Source organism: Myzus persicae, unplaced genomic scaffold (assembly GCF_001856785.1).
Source record: "Myzus persicae strain clone G006 unplaced genomic scaffold, MPER_G0061.0, whole genome shotgun sequence".
Classification (NCBI taxonomy): domain Eukaryota; kingdom Metazoa; phylum Arthropoda; class Insecta; order Hemiptera; family Aphididae; genus Myzus; species Myzus persicae.
In genome coordinates this window covers 303,180-323,944 of record NW_019103878.1, presented here as the reverse complement: position 1 = coordinate 323,944, position 20,765 = coordinate 303,180, and the positions used below count along the sequence as shown (strand labels likewise).

At 26.0% G+C, this 20,765-nt stretch overlaps 1 protein-coding gene across 1 annotated transcript in view; it reads right to left on the bottom strand.

Moving 5' to 3' along the window:
* Positions 1 to 20,765, bottom strand: part of LOC111035783 (collagen alpha-5(IV) chain-like) — a 45,379-nt gene that overhangs the window by 18,748 nt on the left and 5,866 nt on the right. The window contains exons 2-13 of the mRNA XM_022317557.1: positions 10,069 to 10,183; positions 8,030 to 8,109; positions 7,153 to 7,197; positions 6,885 to 7,019; positions 5,103 to 5,189; positions 4,251 to 4,313; positions 3,672 to 3,741; positions 1,797 to 1,984; positions 1,326 to 1,362; positions 480 to 551; positions 355 to 407; positions 117 to 243 (exon numbers count right to left, since the gene is read on the bottom strand). Coding sequence (XP_022173249.1) covers positions 117 to 243; positions 355 to 407; positions 480 to 551; positions 1,326 to 1,362; positions 1,797 to 1,984; positions 3,672 to 3,741; positions 4,251 to 4,313; positions 5,103 to 5,189; positions 6,885 to 7,019; positions 7,153 to 7,197; positions 8,030 to 8,109; positions 10,069 to 10,183 — 1,072 coding nt within the window. The remainder of the gene's footprint in view (positions 1 to 116; positions 244 to 354; positions 408 to 479; positions 552 to 1,325; positions 1,363 to 1,796; positions 1,985 to 3,671; positions 3,742 to 4,250; positions 4,314 to 5,102; positions 5,190 to 6,884; positions 7,020 to 7,152; positions 7,198 to 8,029; positions 8,110 to 10,068; positions 10,184 to 20,765) is intronic.

The window sequence follows — 20,765 nt, the reverse complement described above, 5'->3', positions numbered from 1 at the left end:
CAAGATGAACATATGAACTAATCCCTTTTTAAAGTAATTTTTCAATCATTGATTATATTTTACTGTGTACACTGTACATATTATTATAAGAGTGTAATATTAATAGTACAACTTACCTATAGGCCCTTGAGGTCCTTCAGAACCATTCCGAATTTCATCCAAATTTGGATCATATATGCCTGGTTCTCCTTCACTACCTTGTACACCTGGAATTCCTACACGTCCAGGTTCCCCAATTTCACCCTTTATTACAAATAAGTGAGAGAATTTAATGATAAATGAGGGGGTATTTTGGTAGTATAATCAAAAATGTGATGAATATGTTATCTCCTAAAATATTGAATTTTCACTTACTTTATTTCCATCTTCACCTGCTAATCCTGAGTATCCCGGAGCTCCTTTATCCCCTGCAAATGATTTCCTCAATTTATTTTTGTTAACTAATAAAAATAGATTGGCTTTTATTTTTTTAATATTACCTTTGATGCCACTTGGACCAAATTGACCAACATTTCCATCCTTTCCTCTTTGACCAACATTACCTTGTGCACCTAAAATATACGAACAATTTTAATATTGTAGAGAACAGTTGTTTTTACTGTACTTATTGATTTAGTTTAATCATAACTCTAGCTTCTATTCAATGTGTCTTATATTAATTGAAAGGTTTTCTAACATTATTTTTTTAACGCCTGATATCATAATACAATATTGTGTGAAAAAATATTGTTATATCAACAAATTATTAGTCATTGTCTTAACAATCACAATAATCACAGAGCAACAAACAAATATATACACATTAAATTTTAATTAATATAAATTATTTATTCGGTATTATAATTTAAAATATTTGTAAATCTATGTGTCCTTTAATTGTATTTCGGATAAATTTAAAAAAAAATTAACACTCCATAACTTATAATTTCTTTTAAGTCCACCTTAAAATGGAAACTGTTTTTGAGTGTTAGGTAAGTATTTATAATTTTTTTAGATATTTTTTGTACTCTGATGTATCTACTACCTAAACTGAAATGTAGTATTAAGTTAGTTGGCTGAAGATTGCCTTCTTGTTGAACATTTCCCAATTATAGTGCCATCTACCTGTTGTCACCACCTACCGCATACTTTACATAAATACCTCATATTATATTATGTTTCCCATTGTAACACATAAACATATATTTCATCCAACACTTTTTAATATATTAAAAATATTATGATTAAATAATTAATATCATAATTCATAATATTACAATAATGAAATATTGGTTGTATATATAATATGCTTATATTCTAAATGTTATAAATATTACACAAATTACCTTTTACTCCTTTGAATCCATCATATCCAGGACGTCCCTTAAATTAAAAATAATAATGTGTTAGATTGTTGCTTGGCTTAGTACTAAGGGAAGGTCTAAACGAATTCCAATAGCTTATGGACTTATTGTTTTATTCATACCCAATTTAACTAAATAAAAAATTCTTAGATGACTTAGAGACCAGTATAATATATTTTATTTTCTCAAGTAAATTCATACTTGTTCCACTCTTCCACTCTCCCCAATTGAACTTTGTGATTGAGCATTAAATACATTTTTTCGACATATGTTACACTTAATATTAACATTGGACACTAATGTACTATGTGTAAAGTTATTCATTTATAAATTATTACTTAACATTATGTAGTTTTAACTTTTAAACCATGTTCTTAAGTAAAATAAAAAATTATATTTTTAATTCTATATCCGTGATGTTATAAATAAAACTTATTAGAGTGGTTTACTTACCATAAGACCTTTAGTGCCAATTTCACCTTTAAACCCAGGTGTTCCATTATCTCCTCTAGGACCACGATCTCCTGGATAACCTTTGCGTACCATAGAATCTGGAGGGGGATCAAAATTTTTTTCAGAATCAGATAATATTGTGCTTGGAAGTCCTGGTTCTCCCCGATCTCCATCTTCTCCAATATTGCCTATAAAGCAAAAATATACATATGGTTTATGAGATCAAATAATGTTGAAATAAATTGTACACTTTTCTAAGTGCCCTATGTGCATTTTCATTTTTATAAAAAATTAATATCAACAACAAACAAGTAAAGAAAGTTTACCAAATTAATTTATAGAAAGCAATAACCTTTGAGGATAATATTAAAAATGAACCAATGATAGGTATGTATAAATTTAACAATTGCCAATAACCACTAGACATATTGATGATAACATAAGCATCATTTAGATACTTACTACCTATACATTTTTTCAATACAGTGAAAATATTGATGTTTGCTATTTTCCCAATTATATTGTGCTTAATTAATCAAATTCATTTAATTTTCTAATAACTTCTATATTTACTAAAAAAAAAAATATATTTATATTTATTTATGAAAACGTAGTAATGCTACAATATTATTTATTTACATGACATATTGCATTTGCGATATATTTTATTTTCAATATTTGTAGTATTTATAAGCTAATAATTAAATTGAAAACATAGGTACTATTATAAATTTCAAAATAATAAAAAATAATGGATTAGTGAGTATTTACTATATTGGAAACAATTTTTATTCTCAATATTTAAATATATGACAAATTAAATGTTATCCCTGATTTCAAAATACTTTTTTATCATTGATTAAACGCTATTTTAAAACTATTGAAATTCAATATTTGCCAGTGTATGCAATTTACTCATTTGTGAGAAATTTCATTGACGTCAAAATTTGATATTGATGTTGGTTCTTCTTCAACAAAAATATAATTTATGATATTTTTACTTAGCACACCTGTCAATAACTAAAAAATACCATTTCCATTAAATTTAAGATATGCATTTGTATCCAATTCCTAAAGAGAACATTTTGTTATAGAAATCTTTTGCCACAACACTATTGGTATACCAATAAAGGTGGATGAATATAATGATAATTCCTATAAGGGGTGATTCATTTAATGTAACACATAAGACACTTGTTATCTAATAAAAATAATATTTTTCATCCTTAAAATGTTTTAAGCTATTTACTTTTTTGAGTTACAATATATAGTTTTAATTTCATCCTCGAAAGCAGAATATTATTTTGAGTATTTCGATACATCAAAATTGAATTTAGGATGAGTAATTTATGAGTTACAAATATTTTAAGTATAGACGAGTGAAGTAGTGGACCAACATTTTGAGAGGTAACCATTTACCACTCCACTCGTTCGTCTAAACTTTAAAATAATAAAATATTTATAACTCCGTCATAAACTACTCGTTCTAGATTCAATTTTTACGTATAAAAACAATTAGAAAATTTTCAATTTTGGAATATAAAATTAAACTGTAAGTTGTCATTCAAAAAAGTAAAAAACTTAAAAACCGTTAATTTAAAAAAAAAAATTTTTAACAGCTAGAAACTATGTCAGTATTATTTTTCTAAAACATTTTAAGAACTTTTTGAAATAATGAATGTTTAATGATACAACCATCATCTAGTGTACCAATATACTTCAAACAAAAGGTAACCGTATTAAGTACTATAATTATTATCTATTATATAAGTATAATGTACATAATATTCAACTTATAATAATATTATAACATATTAGGGATGTTTTTTTTATAATAAGTATGTTGTATAAATTAAATATTTAATATCAGCTCACCTTTAAGCCCTGGTTGGGAATCACCATCATCACCTTTCAATCCATTATATCCAGGATCACCAGGAGGTCCCTGTAACAATGTGAGTAGATTCATTTTAAACCTAATTAAAACATTAGCTATAATATATTTAGTTTAAAATATAATTTGGTAGTCGGTTTTCAGTTAAAATAAAATAAAATGGTAACAACGAGAACAATATAGCCAAATAAAAAAATTAAAACACTACTTTAAAACCTACTCCATTCCAAGTACTTTATAATTCAAGCATTTATATCATAATAATTAAATAAATTGTAATTGGCAATCAGGTCATTTAGGTTTTATATTTTTAATTATAAAAGAAATTTTAAAAATATGTTCAAAACCTTTAACTATAATACATTTTAAAAATGATTCCTATATCTTATATTTACTTAGATTAAAAGTAATATGGATGTACCAAAATAATTAAACCTTAGTTTTCTAATTAACTCATTAATGGTAAATAGCAAGCATAATATAATATGATCTATATAAAATTAAAAACTGAAATAGACGTCTAATAGAAAATCTTAATGTAATATGTCAATTTTACTAACTTGTACTCCAGGCGCACCAAAATCACCTTGGACACCTTCAATTCCAGGATATCCTGGTTGGCCCTACAAATAGAGAAATGCATCAAAATTTAAATTGGATCAAATGTTTACCTACAGGTTTAAAATAATAAACAACAATTTTATTTAATTTTTATTCAAAATTAAAAACTAATACTCAGATAAAGAAGTTTATATAATGTTCATAATTTATAAAGTTTATCAATATTACATTATTTAGGGTGTAACAGGAAGACCTGACATGATAACTTTAGTTCAAGTCAATGTTTTTTATTTTGTTTTTTTATACTGAAACTCCACCGTAAAAGTTATTCTAAAAATCAAATTCAAAAATTGACCATTTTAAATTTTCAAAAATACAAAATAAAAATAAAAATGTTTTAAATATTGATTAGAACCATAGTTATTTCATTTATAAAGTTTTCCTGTTACACCATATATTATGGATTCAGTAGTGTCATACGTATATAATTTTTATTCACGAGGCAGTAACATTTTATAACCAATATAACCCTGAAATACTGATACTGAAATTTAATTACCCAAGAGATATTAAGTAACAACTGGCAACTGCCCACTGCCTCGTAAGGCAGTATCCTCTAATCACCCACCCACCAAATTTTTCATCACTAGTCCCAAAAATTCTTGGCCTTGCCACCATAGTATGGATTGCATATATATTGTTCACTAATACCTATTCAATTATTTCTTATAAATCCATAACTATACTTACATTAATATCGTTGACTTTACTAAGAATAATTTTTACATATGCACGATTAAAAAATTAATTATTTAGGTATTCCAGAATACAATAATTTTTTATCAACTTACTTTTTCTCCTGGATAACTTGATTCACCTCTTTCACCCTTCAGGCCTTTACTATTTGCACCTCCATCGCCAGGATCACCTCGTAGTCCCTAGATTATAATAATTGAAACAAACAGAAATACAGTCAGTTTTGATTACTATTAGGCATTTACTTTCATTATTATTGTGATATCAGGGTCATTCACGAAGCATGATCACCTTTTTTTTTCTTTAATAATGCGGTTACTAAGTTCAATTTTTAGAATTTTTAAAAATGCCATAATTTAAACTCTGGATATTTTTTGTAATATATAAGGAGTGCCCTGTGAAGATAAAAACTTCTGTTTTCAAATGAAAACCCCACTTTTCAACTCAAAATTTTTCAGTGAACAATTTTTCTGGACATTTTGACTTATCAGACCCAAAATTTGTATGAGTAGTTTTTGTGTTATATAACTTTGTGTTCTAAGGATAAAAGGTACATGGTAATAGACTTATTAGATATAGGACTATTGTCTTTTATAATTGGAAAATTTTAGTCATTAGTATAAATCTATCAACATTCTTTCAAAATGTGTAAAAATATAATAAAGTCAAGAATAAAGTATAGTAAATTATAGTTACAATATTACGTATTTTTATATAATATTATATATTATAATCTTATTTTTAGATAAGAATAACTAAAGAAAATAAACATAAACAAATGCTTTGTTTTATATTAATTTTAGATTCTGAGTAGAGTGATGAATGTAATGATTTTACAATTATGTCCAGTTTTTTTGTGTCCATTGTCATGTAATGGTACAGAAAAATGTTTCAATCATCAAATAAGAATTATTCCAGGTATAAATTGGATCTTGTTGGTACTTAGAGATGAATAAAAAAAAAAATTCCAAGTTCTTTGCCGAATAATTAAAAAAAAAAAAATTAAGGACAATATACGACCAATTTTCCAAGCGACAAATTTTACCAGAACCAGTTTCATACAAACAATTAGCTGTACCCCAAAATGTTCATAAGCGGTTCTTACTGTTATTAAAAAATATTGAAAATACTTGAATAATTTTGTAGTTAGAAGCTCATTAAATTTTTAATTATAATATTTAAATCATGAAATTGAATACATCATTCCCTAGTTTCTTCATTGGTATAGAGTATAGACAAAAAAAAAATTCAGCATAAATCATGATATATCATTTATGTGTGATTGAAGTTTAAATGTTGACAATATTTGATATTACCAGTTAAGCACCACATAATTTAATGATCTTTTGACCAACAAATATTGGTAATTTGTTGTTTTTCAAAATGTATGAATCATTGACACTTAAAACATTCCACTATTACTAAAATTATAATATTCTGTACTGTATACAATTCTCAAAATGTGTGGACTAATTTTAATTTTTTCAATTTTTTTTGGACAAAAAAAGAAAATTGAATACAAGATCCATAAGTTTTTTCTTTATAAGTATAGAAAATACATGTGCACAGTTTTTTAAGTGTTTGAAGTTAAAAATTTTATACATTTTGTCAGAATCCCTAATATTTGGAAATTTATTTTTTGATAAACATTTTTAAAATTTGAAAACTATGAATTGAAAATTAACAAAAGGTTCTTTTTAATTGTTTTCGCATTTATCACTAAATTAAAAATTAACACCATATACATTACAGTAACCTACTCAATGACGAAATACACTTGACACCAACTATACAACAGTTCCCCAGTTTTTTAAATTATTAGCTCTTATAGTTTTTTTTTTTACAGGTTTTAACTATTTTCTAATAATATTACGCACCTGAAGACCATCAAGTCCTATTAGACCTCGCTCACCAGGAACTCCGTCTTCGCCCATAAGTCCGTCATTACCATCCGTTCCATTACATCCCTCTAAACCTTTTAGTCCTGGTGGTCCAGCTACACCCGGATATCCCTAGAACAGTGAAGTTGAATAATATATTAAATAACTATTGTCGTAAATTATTAATATTATAGTAAAATAAAACATGCATTGTCTAATCATAATGTATAAGTTTAGATTGTTAAGTTACTAAATTTTTTCTTACTTTATCACCGTCAATTCCATGGGAACCAGTTAAACCATTTTCACCCTGAAAAAATGTTGAAATATTTAACTCTTAAATTGAATACTAGTTATTATATTAAATTTAACAATACTTAGAAAAAATTGAAGTCTAGTTTAAAATAAAATGTAGATATTTTTATACCTTTTAAATTTTATTTTTTTAACTGTACAATATGATACAACAGTTGTAAGCTTAAAAATAAATTTGAAAACTCTGTAATGTATTTTTTTAATTTGGTTTATGAAATGTTGAAGCCATCCAAACATTTAAGTAGCTCATTCTACTTTTTATGATTTCAAAAATAAAAAAGTTTTAGGAAGTAAATGTCAACATACATTTATGCACATAAAGAAAACGTAGTACATTTTTAGTACAGATTTTAAGTAACTAAATTTTGTTAATGATAACCTATTCATACATTTTTTATTTTAAAGTCCAAGGTACAATATTTTCCGAAACACTGATGTATTAAATATGACAAACAGTGAATATTTAAGTAGTTTTTTCTATTAGTAAGTAAGTAAGTAAGTAAGTATTTAAAGTTTAGATTATCAAAACAATGAACCACAGTCAAGAAATTAATTGTGATACCATTCCAAGGTATTCTAACACTTATCTAATTTCAAATGAATTAATTAGTGTTTTAAATAGTTGACAAAAAATAAAAAATTGAAATTATAGCATCACAAAAATTGACTTGGAAATTATATTAGACAATTACTTAATATATAACCTATATAATGATATTGATACAATGTGTATTGTTTAATACTAGTGATTTAATTATGTGATATAAGAGATTTTTTTGATATTATTAAATAGTATTTTATTTATATTTTATAATATGTATATATACTCGATATCCTTTTAAACCAAGATCTCCCCAATCTCCAATAGATCCTTTTTCTCCTTTTGTTCCTGGTGGACCATCCGGACCTAAAATTAAAACATAAATTCATTGAAAGCCACTGTAGATATAGATGGTTAAATTTGTGATAGGCAGTTAAAAATTATTTACATATATTTCTTTATTCACAAAACAAAATTAATAATATATTAAATATTTAAGAAATACTTTATTAGCAGTTTGTCGGATTCACAAATATTGGAACGATGAAGAGAAAAAAAGAAACACAACTTTACAAGTATTCAATGTGAAAAGGATATTACTTAAGATACATAGTATAGAGTAGGTGACAGAACCCAAACAACATCCTATAGGTGAGATACAAAATACAAACAGTCTTACTTTAGGCTACAAACTAAAATTGTTTTGATTATATTAAGGAAAGAGCTAGTTTGCTAGTTTAATTAAACAATTTATTGGCTCATTATACATATAATTGGTCGAGCAGAAAGGAATGTGAAAAGGAGTTTTATTTAGAGTAAAACTTGAAAGTACCTATCTTTAAAGTTAACTAGCGAGAGAAGACATGTAACATCAATACCTGAAGAGATGAGTTTTGTGAGGAAATGTGGATGATTTGTGTTTAGATAAGGCGGGGATCACATGGACGAAATAATTAATTTACACATACAAATTGATTAACAATACTAATATTAAAAAACTAAAACAAAAATATTTTTTAAATTTACTTCATGTTATCAAAAACCAATTTGTATCGTTATTTCGAACTGTTATCACCGGAAACCGACGAAAACACGATAATTCGTTGGAGGTAACAATTTAAAATGTTACCTCCAAATACCAACCGTCATATTCTATTGACCACAACTAAATTATTTCACTTGTCTCATTGATAAACATGTCTCACTGTAGACCACTTTCAATACATTGAAATTCAGATTTTTGAAATTTTAAATTAAGTATACTTAAAAGTTAAGGACTATAATATTTTTAATACCTAGGTAGCTATTTATGTCATTTAAGGATAGTCCTGCGTTATTAATATAAACTTATTATGATTTTAAAATTGAACCACACCCTTTTATACTGTTTATTTTTAAGCAAGTAATCTTTTTAAATATTGATATATCTAATTCAAATTTTGAACGAGTAGTTTCTGAGTATTATTTGTGATATGTCTTTGTGTACTAATGGTAATTCATGATAATTAATAATGGTAATTCAACAAAATATCAAATAGAAATAAGATAAATTAGTTCAGTTTTCCATCATTTATTCAATCATAAAATACTAATAAATTAATATTAACTGTTATAAACATTATAGCCACTATGCCAATATGTATTAAAGACTACTATCACAGACTACTATTGTCAGTTTTCTATCATCACAGGACACTCTTCAAATAGATTACAAAAAATATTGTATCCAAAAAATAAGTACCTGTTTAAACACATTACCATTTGTAGTTATACCTATTGTATCTAGTATAACTACTTGTACCTTTCAAAAATCATAGTTTGATCAACCTTTATTTATGTACAATTGTGTAGTAGATACTATGGTATGATCGCATTGAGACGCATTTTAGTTATGAGCTGCATATGTACTAATATGCGATATATTATGTATCTATATTACATGATGTAGCATGAAAACGAATCTCAGTGATTTTTAGATTTATTTAGCCACGGTATTAATAATTGAGTACTGTTTTGTTGACTAATAAATGGAAGTGATAATATTATGCACTGCCAGCAATATGCGGCCATGACACCTGCGTATCACAAAGTTGCGATCATACCTAGTTATTTAGCCATGGTAGGGAACCACCAGGTGGTAATATGAATACCTATATATTTTTCCTTCCTATTGGCTATTGGAATGAATCCTATCGGATTATAGGTCAATTAATTTTTTTCCTATCCAATTGCATGGTTATGTATTTGTGAACACAAGATACAATTAATATTATAAGTAAATAAAAACACTTAATTACAAAAATAACTATTATTTTAATAGCAAACCTGTTTCTCCTGGAGGTCCTTCTGAACCTTGTAGTCCATAAATACCCTTGTCACCAGGTTCTCCGACAATTCCTTTACAGTCACATTTAAATGGATTGGTGCATCCTCTACAAGCCTATACAAAATAATCAAACACTTCAAATTAACATTCGTTGAATATAACTTTTAATTTTTTAAGCACAGTTTAATGATTAAAAACTAAAATTAAACAAACTATTTGATTATAAAATTGATAATAAACACATAAAATAATAAATTCTTAGGCATAATAAAACATAATAATAAATAATAAGTACCGAATTATAAACATAGTAATCACAAAAATACTATCAAAACAAATTAACTCATACAATTACTATTAAATATTATAATATTATAACGTATACCAGGTAAACATTAAAATAACATTATATCTAAAAGATAGGCGTATTTTATAAAAATATAAAATTAATCTTATAGGTAGCTACAGAGAATATTTTGTATTACTATAGTGTATATATTTGATTATTTTTTTTTTAATTTTAAATTTACATGTACAACAATATTTTGTCTCTATGAATTTTGCTTTCATCTGAACCAATTTATCCTCTGTAATATTTTACATACCTATAGGTACCTACCTACCTACTCCTAAATACCTATCGTAAATAACCAACTTTCAAACACAGGTTTTTCTTAAGTTTAAATTTGACAATACTGTACAACATAGCATTTGTTTTGCAGACTCGAGTCTCTATGGTCTAATCGAGTACAATATCTAAATAATTTACAACAATATATATACTACAATATCTATGAATTATAATTTTTTGAACGTCATGATTCTGAATTTATATTATATTTTATTTTGTATCAACTAAAATGTATCATTTTATTTTAATCAATGTACCTATATATATAAATGAATATCTGACTGTCTGAATGTCTTTTATGCCTGCTTAGACGGCTGGACAGATTTGATGAAATGTTTAGTTTGTGTTTGAGTGGTTCCCTGGATGTTTTAGCTTCACAACTGTACCCGGAGGGTTACTCAAACAAGGACTTTGAGATTTACAAAGGAAATTGTTGTTTATAAATAGTTGCTATTGGTTTATGGTTATAGGAGAAATATAAATATAGATATTTAGTAGAAATTACAATTTTTTTGTTGTTCATTGATTGCTATTAGTTAATCAAAAGAAACATCAAATCGAATTTTCGCACATTGCTTACCAATGTGGCTGAGTTGCACTTATAGCCGCTCATCGGCATGTCCGAAATTAAAATCAAAATAAAACATATTAATCATCACCTAGCAGCTACCTCAATTTACCGAAGTGGTGTATTACCTACCTAATAATATATTACTCTCATTATCATAAACGAATCTCATATAGAGTTGACATTTTGAAGGGGGAAACGAAGTGCTTGTGAAATACATTTTTGTATGTTTTATTTTAAAATGTTGTCATGAATGCTTAGATTTTTAAATGGTCAAAATTATAATTTTTGGCGAACGAATAATTCAATTTTTTTCAAACCGTGATCAACCTTTGCGATAGAAGATGTTTTCTTCGACATTAGGTAGGTACCTACCCATGTGATATAAATGACAATTATTTTGTGAGACCTGATTCATACCTCATAAGTTAATACTGGATTTTGTATAAAACACAATATGTTACTGTTGTCTGCATCAATAATATGTATATACATGCAGCCGCCAGCCAGAGAGTGTCCGTAAATTATTACTTACTTGATGGATTAATAAATAACAAAAGTTTAATTTGCATATTTTTTGCATATTTGGTCACTAAAAAAAGATCGTTATAAGCAGGGATGAGTAAAAAAGTATACAAATACGCCTTACGGAAAAAAGCAATGAGGTGAAAAAAATTAAATACCTATTTTACATTTCAAAAAATAGGTATTTAGTTTTACCCATAATAGTAGGTATAGTATAGGCACCTATACGGCTGTACCAGAAATTACGAGCTTTACCTGTTTCACCATAATTGTTTATTTTATTCAATTTAAAAAATATTATTGTACTAAACTAACAAATACTAAAAACCAGTATCGATGTGGGCTGTAAATGTTCATCCTATTCGTTACACTTTACAAATTACCCAATAATTGTACAGAATCAAAGATAGAATATTCTTTGGTAACTTATTGTTTTTCGAATTAACAAATTCCATAATTGTTGTACTTTTTTCATATTAACAATGTGCTGCCTAAATGTAGATATAAATAAAAATTTAATGCATTCTTGCTTTGTTGCAACCTTTTAGTTTACAAATTTCAATTAATTGTGCATAGTTTAAATTGCTCATACCTACTCATTAACAAAAATTAAATTCTACATTTTTATTCTGCATAATAATATGCATGCTATAAACTTCAAGATTACGAAATACAATAAAAAAATTAAATACTAATTGAAATTTTATTTTGAAGTTTTGTGAATTTTTCTTGAATAATTTCACTTTTTTTAGTTCATTTTTCCATAAATATAGTATATAGCATACCTATTTAACAATTATAAGTAAATTATGAATATGAATCCGGCTTTTACTGATAAGATATGCGAACTGAATCACAAATATTAAAATTTGCTATACCTACCTAATAGGTATTTTTATTTTTTGCTTAGGTAGTAGGTACCATAAGTACTTTTCAACTATTTGAATAAGGATTTTTAACATTGTTTAAATCTGGCAAATTCAATTTGATAAAACGATGGATAATCATGAGTCATAACTCATAATATTATTATGAATACCTATAATATATCTAGTGTCTAGCTAATCACCGTAACGACCGTTAAGGAAACATGCATGGATATATATTAGATTGCTGATCATAGATTAAAGTAAGTCTTAATTTATAACTGTATAAGGAAGAACAAAAATAATCTAACCATGGGCATATTTTCCAATAACAAAAGACTTATCGTATGATCGTTTTTACCAAACATTTTTAATACAATTTTTTTAAATTTTTTTAAATTTACAGGTTTTATTAATTTGTACATATTTACTATATATTTTTCTATATTTGCTATAAAATATTTTTATAAATTTAATTATTTTTTCCAACTAAAATTTAGTAAATGGTGATAATTCTGTGACTATCTAGTTGTAGCTTATAACTTAAGAGGAACGGCAGTGTCTCTTCGATTAAATTCCATATGGAAAAAACCTTATGAACAGTATTTTTTTTAGGCAATTTTTAAACGGATTGTAAAACATTTTTCAGTTTTAAAAAGAGGAAATCATCTTCTAAAGCCATTGAAAGGCTGATTCTTGTAACTCAATTATTTGTTCCATAGTACGTTACTATATAGTAACAATATTGTTAAAAAAGTTAATTCATTCGGCATTTCGGCCAATAGTATATTATGATCAAAATACGTAGTTATGATTAATATTGTCTAGCAAATTTTTAATCAATGCTGAAAATAATATAGCATTAAACGATTTCCCTAAACAGGATAGGATGTAATGTATGCATCACTAGTATCTCTGCACGGACGTCCGGCCACTAGTTTCAAACGATAAGATTATAAATTTCTTAACCGTACCGGTCCAATAAAATTAGTTGACAACACCCGTTGTGAAATAAAGGCAATCGCTGCCTACGCTACTAGGATTTCCGGATGATAATCCAACTATTGTAAGGTCCTTTTTGAATGACAAGTGTAAGTACTTCCGATATCCACGTGCCTATGATAACTCAACTAAAAGTATGCATAAGTTCTATAAATTTAATTTTACACTTTTACAATTAATGAGCTACCAAATAACCTTTCAAATTTAACCATTTAAGTTGATACCGTATCAAAACTATCAAAATATGATCACATATAAGGTGAGCTTGAAAAACATGTATTTTGAAATGTGTATCTATGCATAATGACATTTTAAAATGTTTTATACACTTTAATTTTCAAGTTTGGATGGAAAACTAATTATAACAACTGGATTTTTTTTTAAATCATAAACATTGCCAGGATATTAAGTCCCTATGAAGTATGTACATATCATATATTTTTTTAAAAATATATCGAGTTGTTTCACTGTTGTCGGATTTTGCTGTATAAATACCGTGAATTTAGATTTTAAACTCGATTAGGTGGTATGTCTAATAATTTTAAAATAAAATTGTTTTTGGAATGTTATGATTGCAAACAAATTCGAATAGGTATTGTCGTTTTTAAATTATTAAAGTAAATTATTTTTCTTAAATTTCCGTTGCTAGAATGTTTTTGAAACATTTTAAAATGAAACTATTGATATTTGTTGTTATTAATGTATAATATTGATGGTATAGGTATGGTTCCTTGTTCCTATAACATTAATTATTTCTTAGATAGTATTTCTTTTCGAGAATTTGGGTCACATATATGTATATATATGTATTATGTATAATGATGCAATTTTTGTAAAATAAAATATGATTGTAGCCAATTAGTGTAAATATATTATACTTTTATCTCTTAATAGATAGAAAAAATCTACCAAAACAACGAAGGTGTGTTAGTTCTTAAGCCTATATTGAGTATAACCGAATTGCCAAATAAATGTTGATAAATTTGAACTATTGCTTAATCGACAACCGGAAAACTTTTAGACAACTAGATAATTATAATATTATATTTTAATAATTAATACTGCACGTAGTATATGATTATTCATTATATATAACATTATAGAATTATTTATATTGGAGATATCTATAGAAATGTACTTGCTGAATACCGGCTTAGGCCGGTCATAATAGTGTTCGACAAAATTGTAATTATTTATTAAAGAAAAAAAAATTGATCAAATACCTAGGTAATGTTTTTAATTAAAAACAATTCTATTCATACATTATTATATTTTTATACATATATTAATTATATAGATAAAACCCTGAATGAAGTTATATAGTAACACATCACTTATAGTCAAAACCAGTTTATATACTAAATTCAGAGTTTTATTTTGTAGTGTATGATGGTCAGGTTTCCCAATAGAAAGGTGTTGAGCTTTTATATTAATTATAAAAATACAACTACAAAAAAATAATAATTTATTGAACTTAGATTTATTTTAAATCACATACAAAGGACTTATGAAGCCCATAACTCGACTTTGTTTCAAATTATCGATCAATCAGACATTTGCACAATTTAGCAAATACAGTAATATTTTGATCAAATTAAAATATTACAAATTATTTCATTTATTAATATTAAGTTTTTAATTCGTCAAATACTTGAGTACAAAACTTAAGACTGTGACAAGACAACTAAACAACGGCAATGGTTTAAATACCTACTGACAATTATTGGTTTATTTTTAAATGTTCTTTAACAGGATTAATTTTACCTTGTACAACTAAAAATATACTATATTATCTAATTACATAGGCATTATCTATATATTTAATATTATATTCATTGATTATTAAAAAAATCATGCGAAGTGTAAATTTCAATATATTATTTGCATTGATATTGTAATTCTACGATATTGTTTTATTATAGTATATTATATGCGGTAGTTCAAAAGTCATTACATAAAATAACAACAGTGTATAATATTTTACATTTATTTAATATTGGTGATCAATATATTTTTTTAAATATATTAATAATACGTATTTGTCTTTTACGCCCTCTTAAAGTTAGGTACCTGCCCATTACTTGACACGAAATTGTGTGTGTCTACAATGTATGTAATTTAATACAATAATATAAAACAAATTAGTTAAAGCCGAAGTAGATTAAAGCTCCAGAACATATGCGTCAAATACAGACCCCAAGGATACCTGTATGACCTATACAATACTTAAAACAATTAATTATGAACAATTTTATACTAAAATTTTAATGTATTAATGTAGTTATAAAAAAATAATATTGAGTTATAAATAATATCCTGAATGGGTCCGCTAATAAATATAGTTATTGTTTTAAATAAAACGAAATATATGCATATTTTTTTTTGCATAACAGCATAGGTCAAAATACTAGACCGTTAAACACGTGTTCGCTGATCAAACATAAAAAATGGCCTCTACAGCAAGTCTAATTAATAATAAAATGATTTCGAGTTTCCGGTAAATAACTATTAGGTGTGTGCCAATTATAATTTTTTGTTGACGTTAAGAAAACGGCTTAATTAATAATACGCATTATTTATTGATTTTATTACCTATTACTTAAATGTAATGCACATGTTGACATGTTTAATATTCCGAAGATTATCGATGACGTTCATATAATCATATTGATATTTATATGATTTAATGTATGAATCGTTATAAAAAATATAAAAATGTAAAAATGTTTGTCAAATATAACGAAACAAAACCGGCCCCTCCCTTGTCATTCATTTTTAAATCATAAAATGTATTTGATTCATAAATACTTGGCTCAGCACTACCTAATATGTAGCTAAGCATATATAGCTGTACAAGATACCCTTTTTATGATATTTATATATTTTTTTTGTGTAATTTTTTTATGATAGTTTAAATGAAATTGATTAAAAATAGGTATTTACTTACAGTATGATTTATATGTAATATGTAAGATATTGTTAAAAATGTTCACAAATTAGAATACTACATTTAGAGTGTAGAATATTTTTTCGTTAATTCGGTTTAACAAACTGAAATAATATTTATTAAGAAATGCATTAATATCATAATTATGTTTTAGTTTTGTCTATTGAAATATTTTGTTATAGTAGAATGTGAAGACCACCATACGCTTATAAGACGTATCTATCTCTTTACAGTTTTTTATTTAATCAATTTAGTATTAAAAAAAATATATTCTATTTTATAAGTCGTTTCTCTAAGTATGTATTAAATTAGCTGATATATAATATTCTGCAAAGGAAAACTTAAACTTTTTAGCCAAAAGATTTTAACAATTTACGATTTAAAAGAAATTATTGATCATTTTTCACATGCTGAAATTGCAACAGGTAGGTACACCATAGGTGTAAGTTCATATTTTTATTATAAGCAATATATTTTTTTTAATTGCGAATGCAGGATTTCTACTTGAATGTATTGCTAAATAATTATCTTTAGTTATGTAAGTAACTCTCGTTAGTGATGTGGTCTGAATCATAGGTGCGAATAGGGGGAGATTTAGGGGCTAAGCCCCAAAAATGTCCATAGTCAACCCAACATTTTTAAAAGTTGTTTCAAGCTTTTCACTATTCGTGACTATTCAAAGATTGGATTTTTAGATGTATTAGCGGCGTAAACTGTAATTTAAATATTACTTAAATATTATTCATATTACTCTGACAACACAATAAAAAGTACCAAAAAAAGGTACACCTAGTAATAATCATCCAATTTTAGTTTTGAAAAAAAATTTAAATTCTGTACATCTTCAGTATAGTTTTTATTGATTTTTTTATTCAGTAGATCATATATAATGGTTTTTAAAAATTATAATTTATTGGAACAAAGTACCTATATGTATTTTTTTTCGCTTGTTGGTGTTTATAGAAACACGAAAAATAAAATCTACGAGAGGTTTAAAATGTTCATTGACTGTTTTAGAAAATATATCATATAATGTCATATTGTAAACACTTTTTAATTGGTTTCCATTAATTATTTGACATAATTCATTTTTAAAAAAATTGTTTAAACATTTTGTTTACAGTAATACAGTACCTGCAGTTGCACTTACTTTTACCAAGACCCAATCATCGTACACTAATCGTTTATCAAAAGCGAATTTCCATTCATGTTTTATAGATGTTAGGTAGCTAATAAAACTTTAATTCTTCCTTGTGACCATGCGTGTAAACAAACTTATATGATGCCCAATATCTAAACCAATAGGTACCTACCTATGTATTTTATTCGGTTTTGGATGTTTGTATTTTTCAAAAACTATTTTTGGAAGTTGTTAAAAGATCTAAACGTACGTAATACTCCTATGCGATTATAAATATCACTAATTTAAAAATGTAACATTCATAAATGGTTCTTTCATATTATATTGAGCAGTGGAGGTCCGATAGAACTGAATAAATGTGGCAATCGTCAATCCATGTCGATGCGAATTGGAACCTATGTTTAGTGTGATATTTAGTGTGAATAAATTTAAATTAAAGTACATCTTTATTTTTAAATGTAAGTTAATTAAACAAATTGTTGTGAACACCGAAGTTAAAACCTTAAATACAAATTGAATCCACTTCAACAATTATAATTTTATTTGTTAATGTAGCCTAAAATTATAGGACTAATATATTTCATAAAAATTACTGATCTATAGGATCTATATCATTGGGCCGTTTATGCTAGTTTCCTGGAGTCAGATTGTAGTCTAAGTCAGCGCCCTGGTATCAGTGTATCTTACTCTTTTAGATTTATTCTAAATCGTCACATAAAAATAAAATATTTTATTAGAGTGAACATACAATTCACACGATGTTATCGTATATTAACAGTTAATTACAAATATAAATCGATAAATGTGAAGTAATAATTGTTTATGTTATTTTATATCTATATAATACACAAGCACTTATTTTTGTCATATCTAATAACCCCGACTGTATAGTGTATAAGGGGAATATTTATGTATATCATTACAAATTTATTATTGAGTAGAGTTGCACAAAAAACAAATTGAACAAATATGTTGCTATTAAGGTTTATAAAATACGAAGATGGGAATTGGCACCAGATGTCCAGTATAGCTAGGTAATATACAATTTCAAAAGAACTAATTAAAATCACTAATCACTTTTTAGATACTCAAAATACTACAGGTCTTGTCTTGTATTTATAACGAGTGTAGTTTGATAATAATTATTAATTGTAAGTCATGGTAGACGATTCCTCAGAAGGTGTCTAACCTTCAATATCACCATATTTTATCAAAATATGAACATTAAAAAATTATCCAATTGCAAATAAACGTCGTAATAATATATTATATCAAACATGATATATAATAATAAGCCGAATAAAAGTGCTATGACCTATCGGTCATTATTAAAATGTTTCGTTGATTATATTTTTCCAATCGCAAAAAGGTACATTTTTTACGAACGCCAAGTAAAAAAAAATCAGTAGGTATAATAAATATGATTATGCTACTAACAAAAAAGAATGAATAATTAGATCATGAATTAACATGCTAAATACTAATAGTAATGATAATATCATAGGAATGAAAAATAAGGCCAACTATCGTTATGTACATGAAATTATTATGCACGTGAAGGTAATAACTAATAATAGATAGTATGATGATCATTAATGATGTTTTTTATGATAGTGGTACACAGGAAACGAATAGTTTCCCCGAATATAATATTATTATCGCCATAATGTATATTATATACCAGGCAAGCATTCATTATTGATTCATGTAATATAAATCGCCGTCTTATCTACAGCAATACAACTACCGCAAATTGATAATGTATAACATAATGTATAACATAATAATTATCATTATATTTAATTAGGCCGACAAATATTATTCAATTGACCGGATAACGGACTTCCAGTTTTTTTCGACAATACTATTACACAAAATGATAATAATATTAAAACAGTGGTTTTTAATATTTTAACATTATATATGATAAAATACATTCGTTAAGCACACATAACAATAATATTATACTGTACAATTTGTCTTTAAATTCAATGACGGTCATTAAAAAAATATATACTCCATCTTGAATTGAACTGGCAGTTAAAAATAAGTCCTAATTAACCAGTGGGCGGCAATAACTATCTGTAATTAATAATTTTTGGTTTCCCAGTACAAAACTTACCTATGTCTATCTTTATTCTGATAGACAACTATGTAAGAATACAAATCTTTTCCATGAAGTTGTTTGATCAATTTTTTCTGAATTTTTATTAAAGCTAATAGATTACAAAAAATAAAAGTTTTCAAAATGATTTATTTATTATTTGATATCTTAATATTATTCAATTTGACTTTAAGCAGGGGTTTTTTTAGTATACATTGAGACACATTTTGCGCAGTGAGAAAAGTAATCAAGCAATGATAATTGTTACTTTGTGCAGTGCAAAAAAACAATTTCACTATGATACTTATTCTATATTATAAAATAAAAATTGTGTAAAACTCAAATAAAAAGAAAATTTTAACAGGCTGTAGATGGTCTGCGTGGACAAATATCATATTCAGAGACAATTTCCCTACTACAATCCAAAAATCTGGATAAGTTTGCTCAGAAAATATTATGACAAAAATCCGGCTCTTAAGTATTTCAAAGCACAATATTTCATTGTTACTCCAATAACACTTTAAATAAGGACATAGTTTTAAGTTCAAATTTTTAAGTTTGTGTATTTCGGATGTTTTAAGATAAGTTGTAAAATATCTTTAATTAAAGTAGTAAACTGTAGACTTACACTATCTACAAATTGCAATAATATACAATACAAATCCATCCTAGAAATTTCCGAACTTTGATTTTTGTAATCCTAACATACTCGAGGACCACGGCAGACTTAAGTATATTTAGTAATAATTAGTTTAGGCATCAATATTATACAATAGCCTATACATTAATATAGCTACACAGTACACATAGATACTTTAATGTGTAGAACTGTTTAAAAGCATATTTCTAAGTTTATTTTATGGTATTTACTACCATAGTAATTACTAATTAATAGGCATTATTAAATTCAAT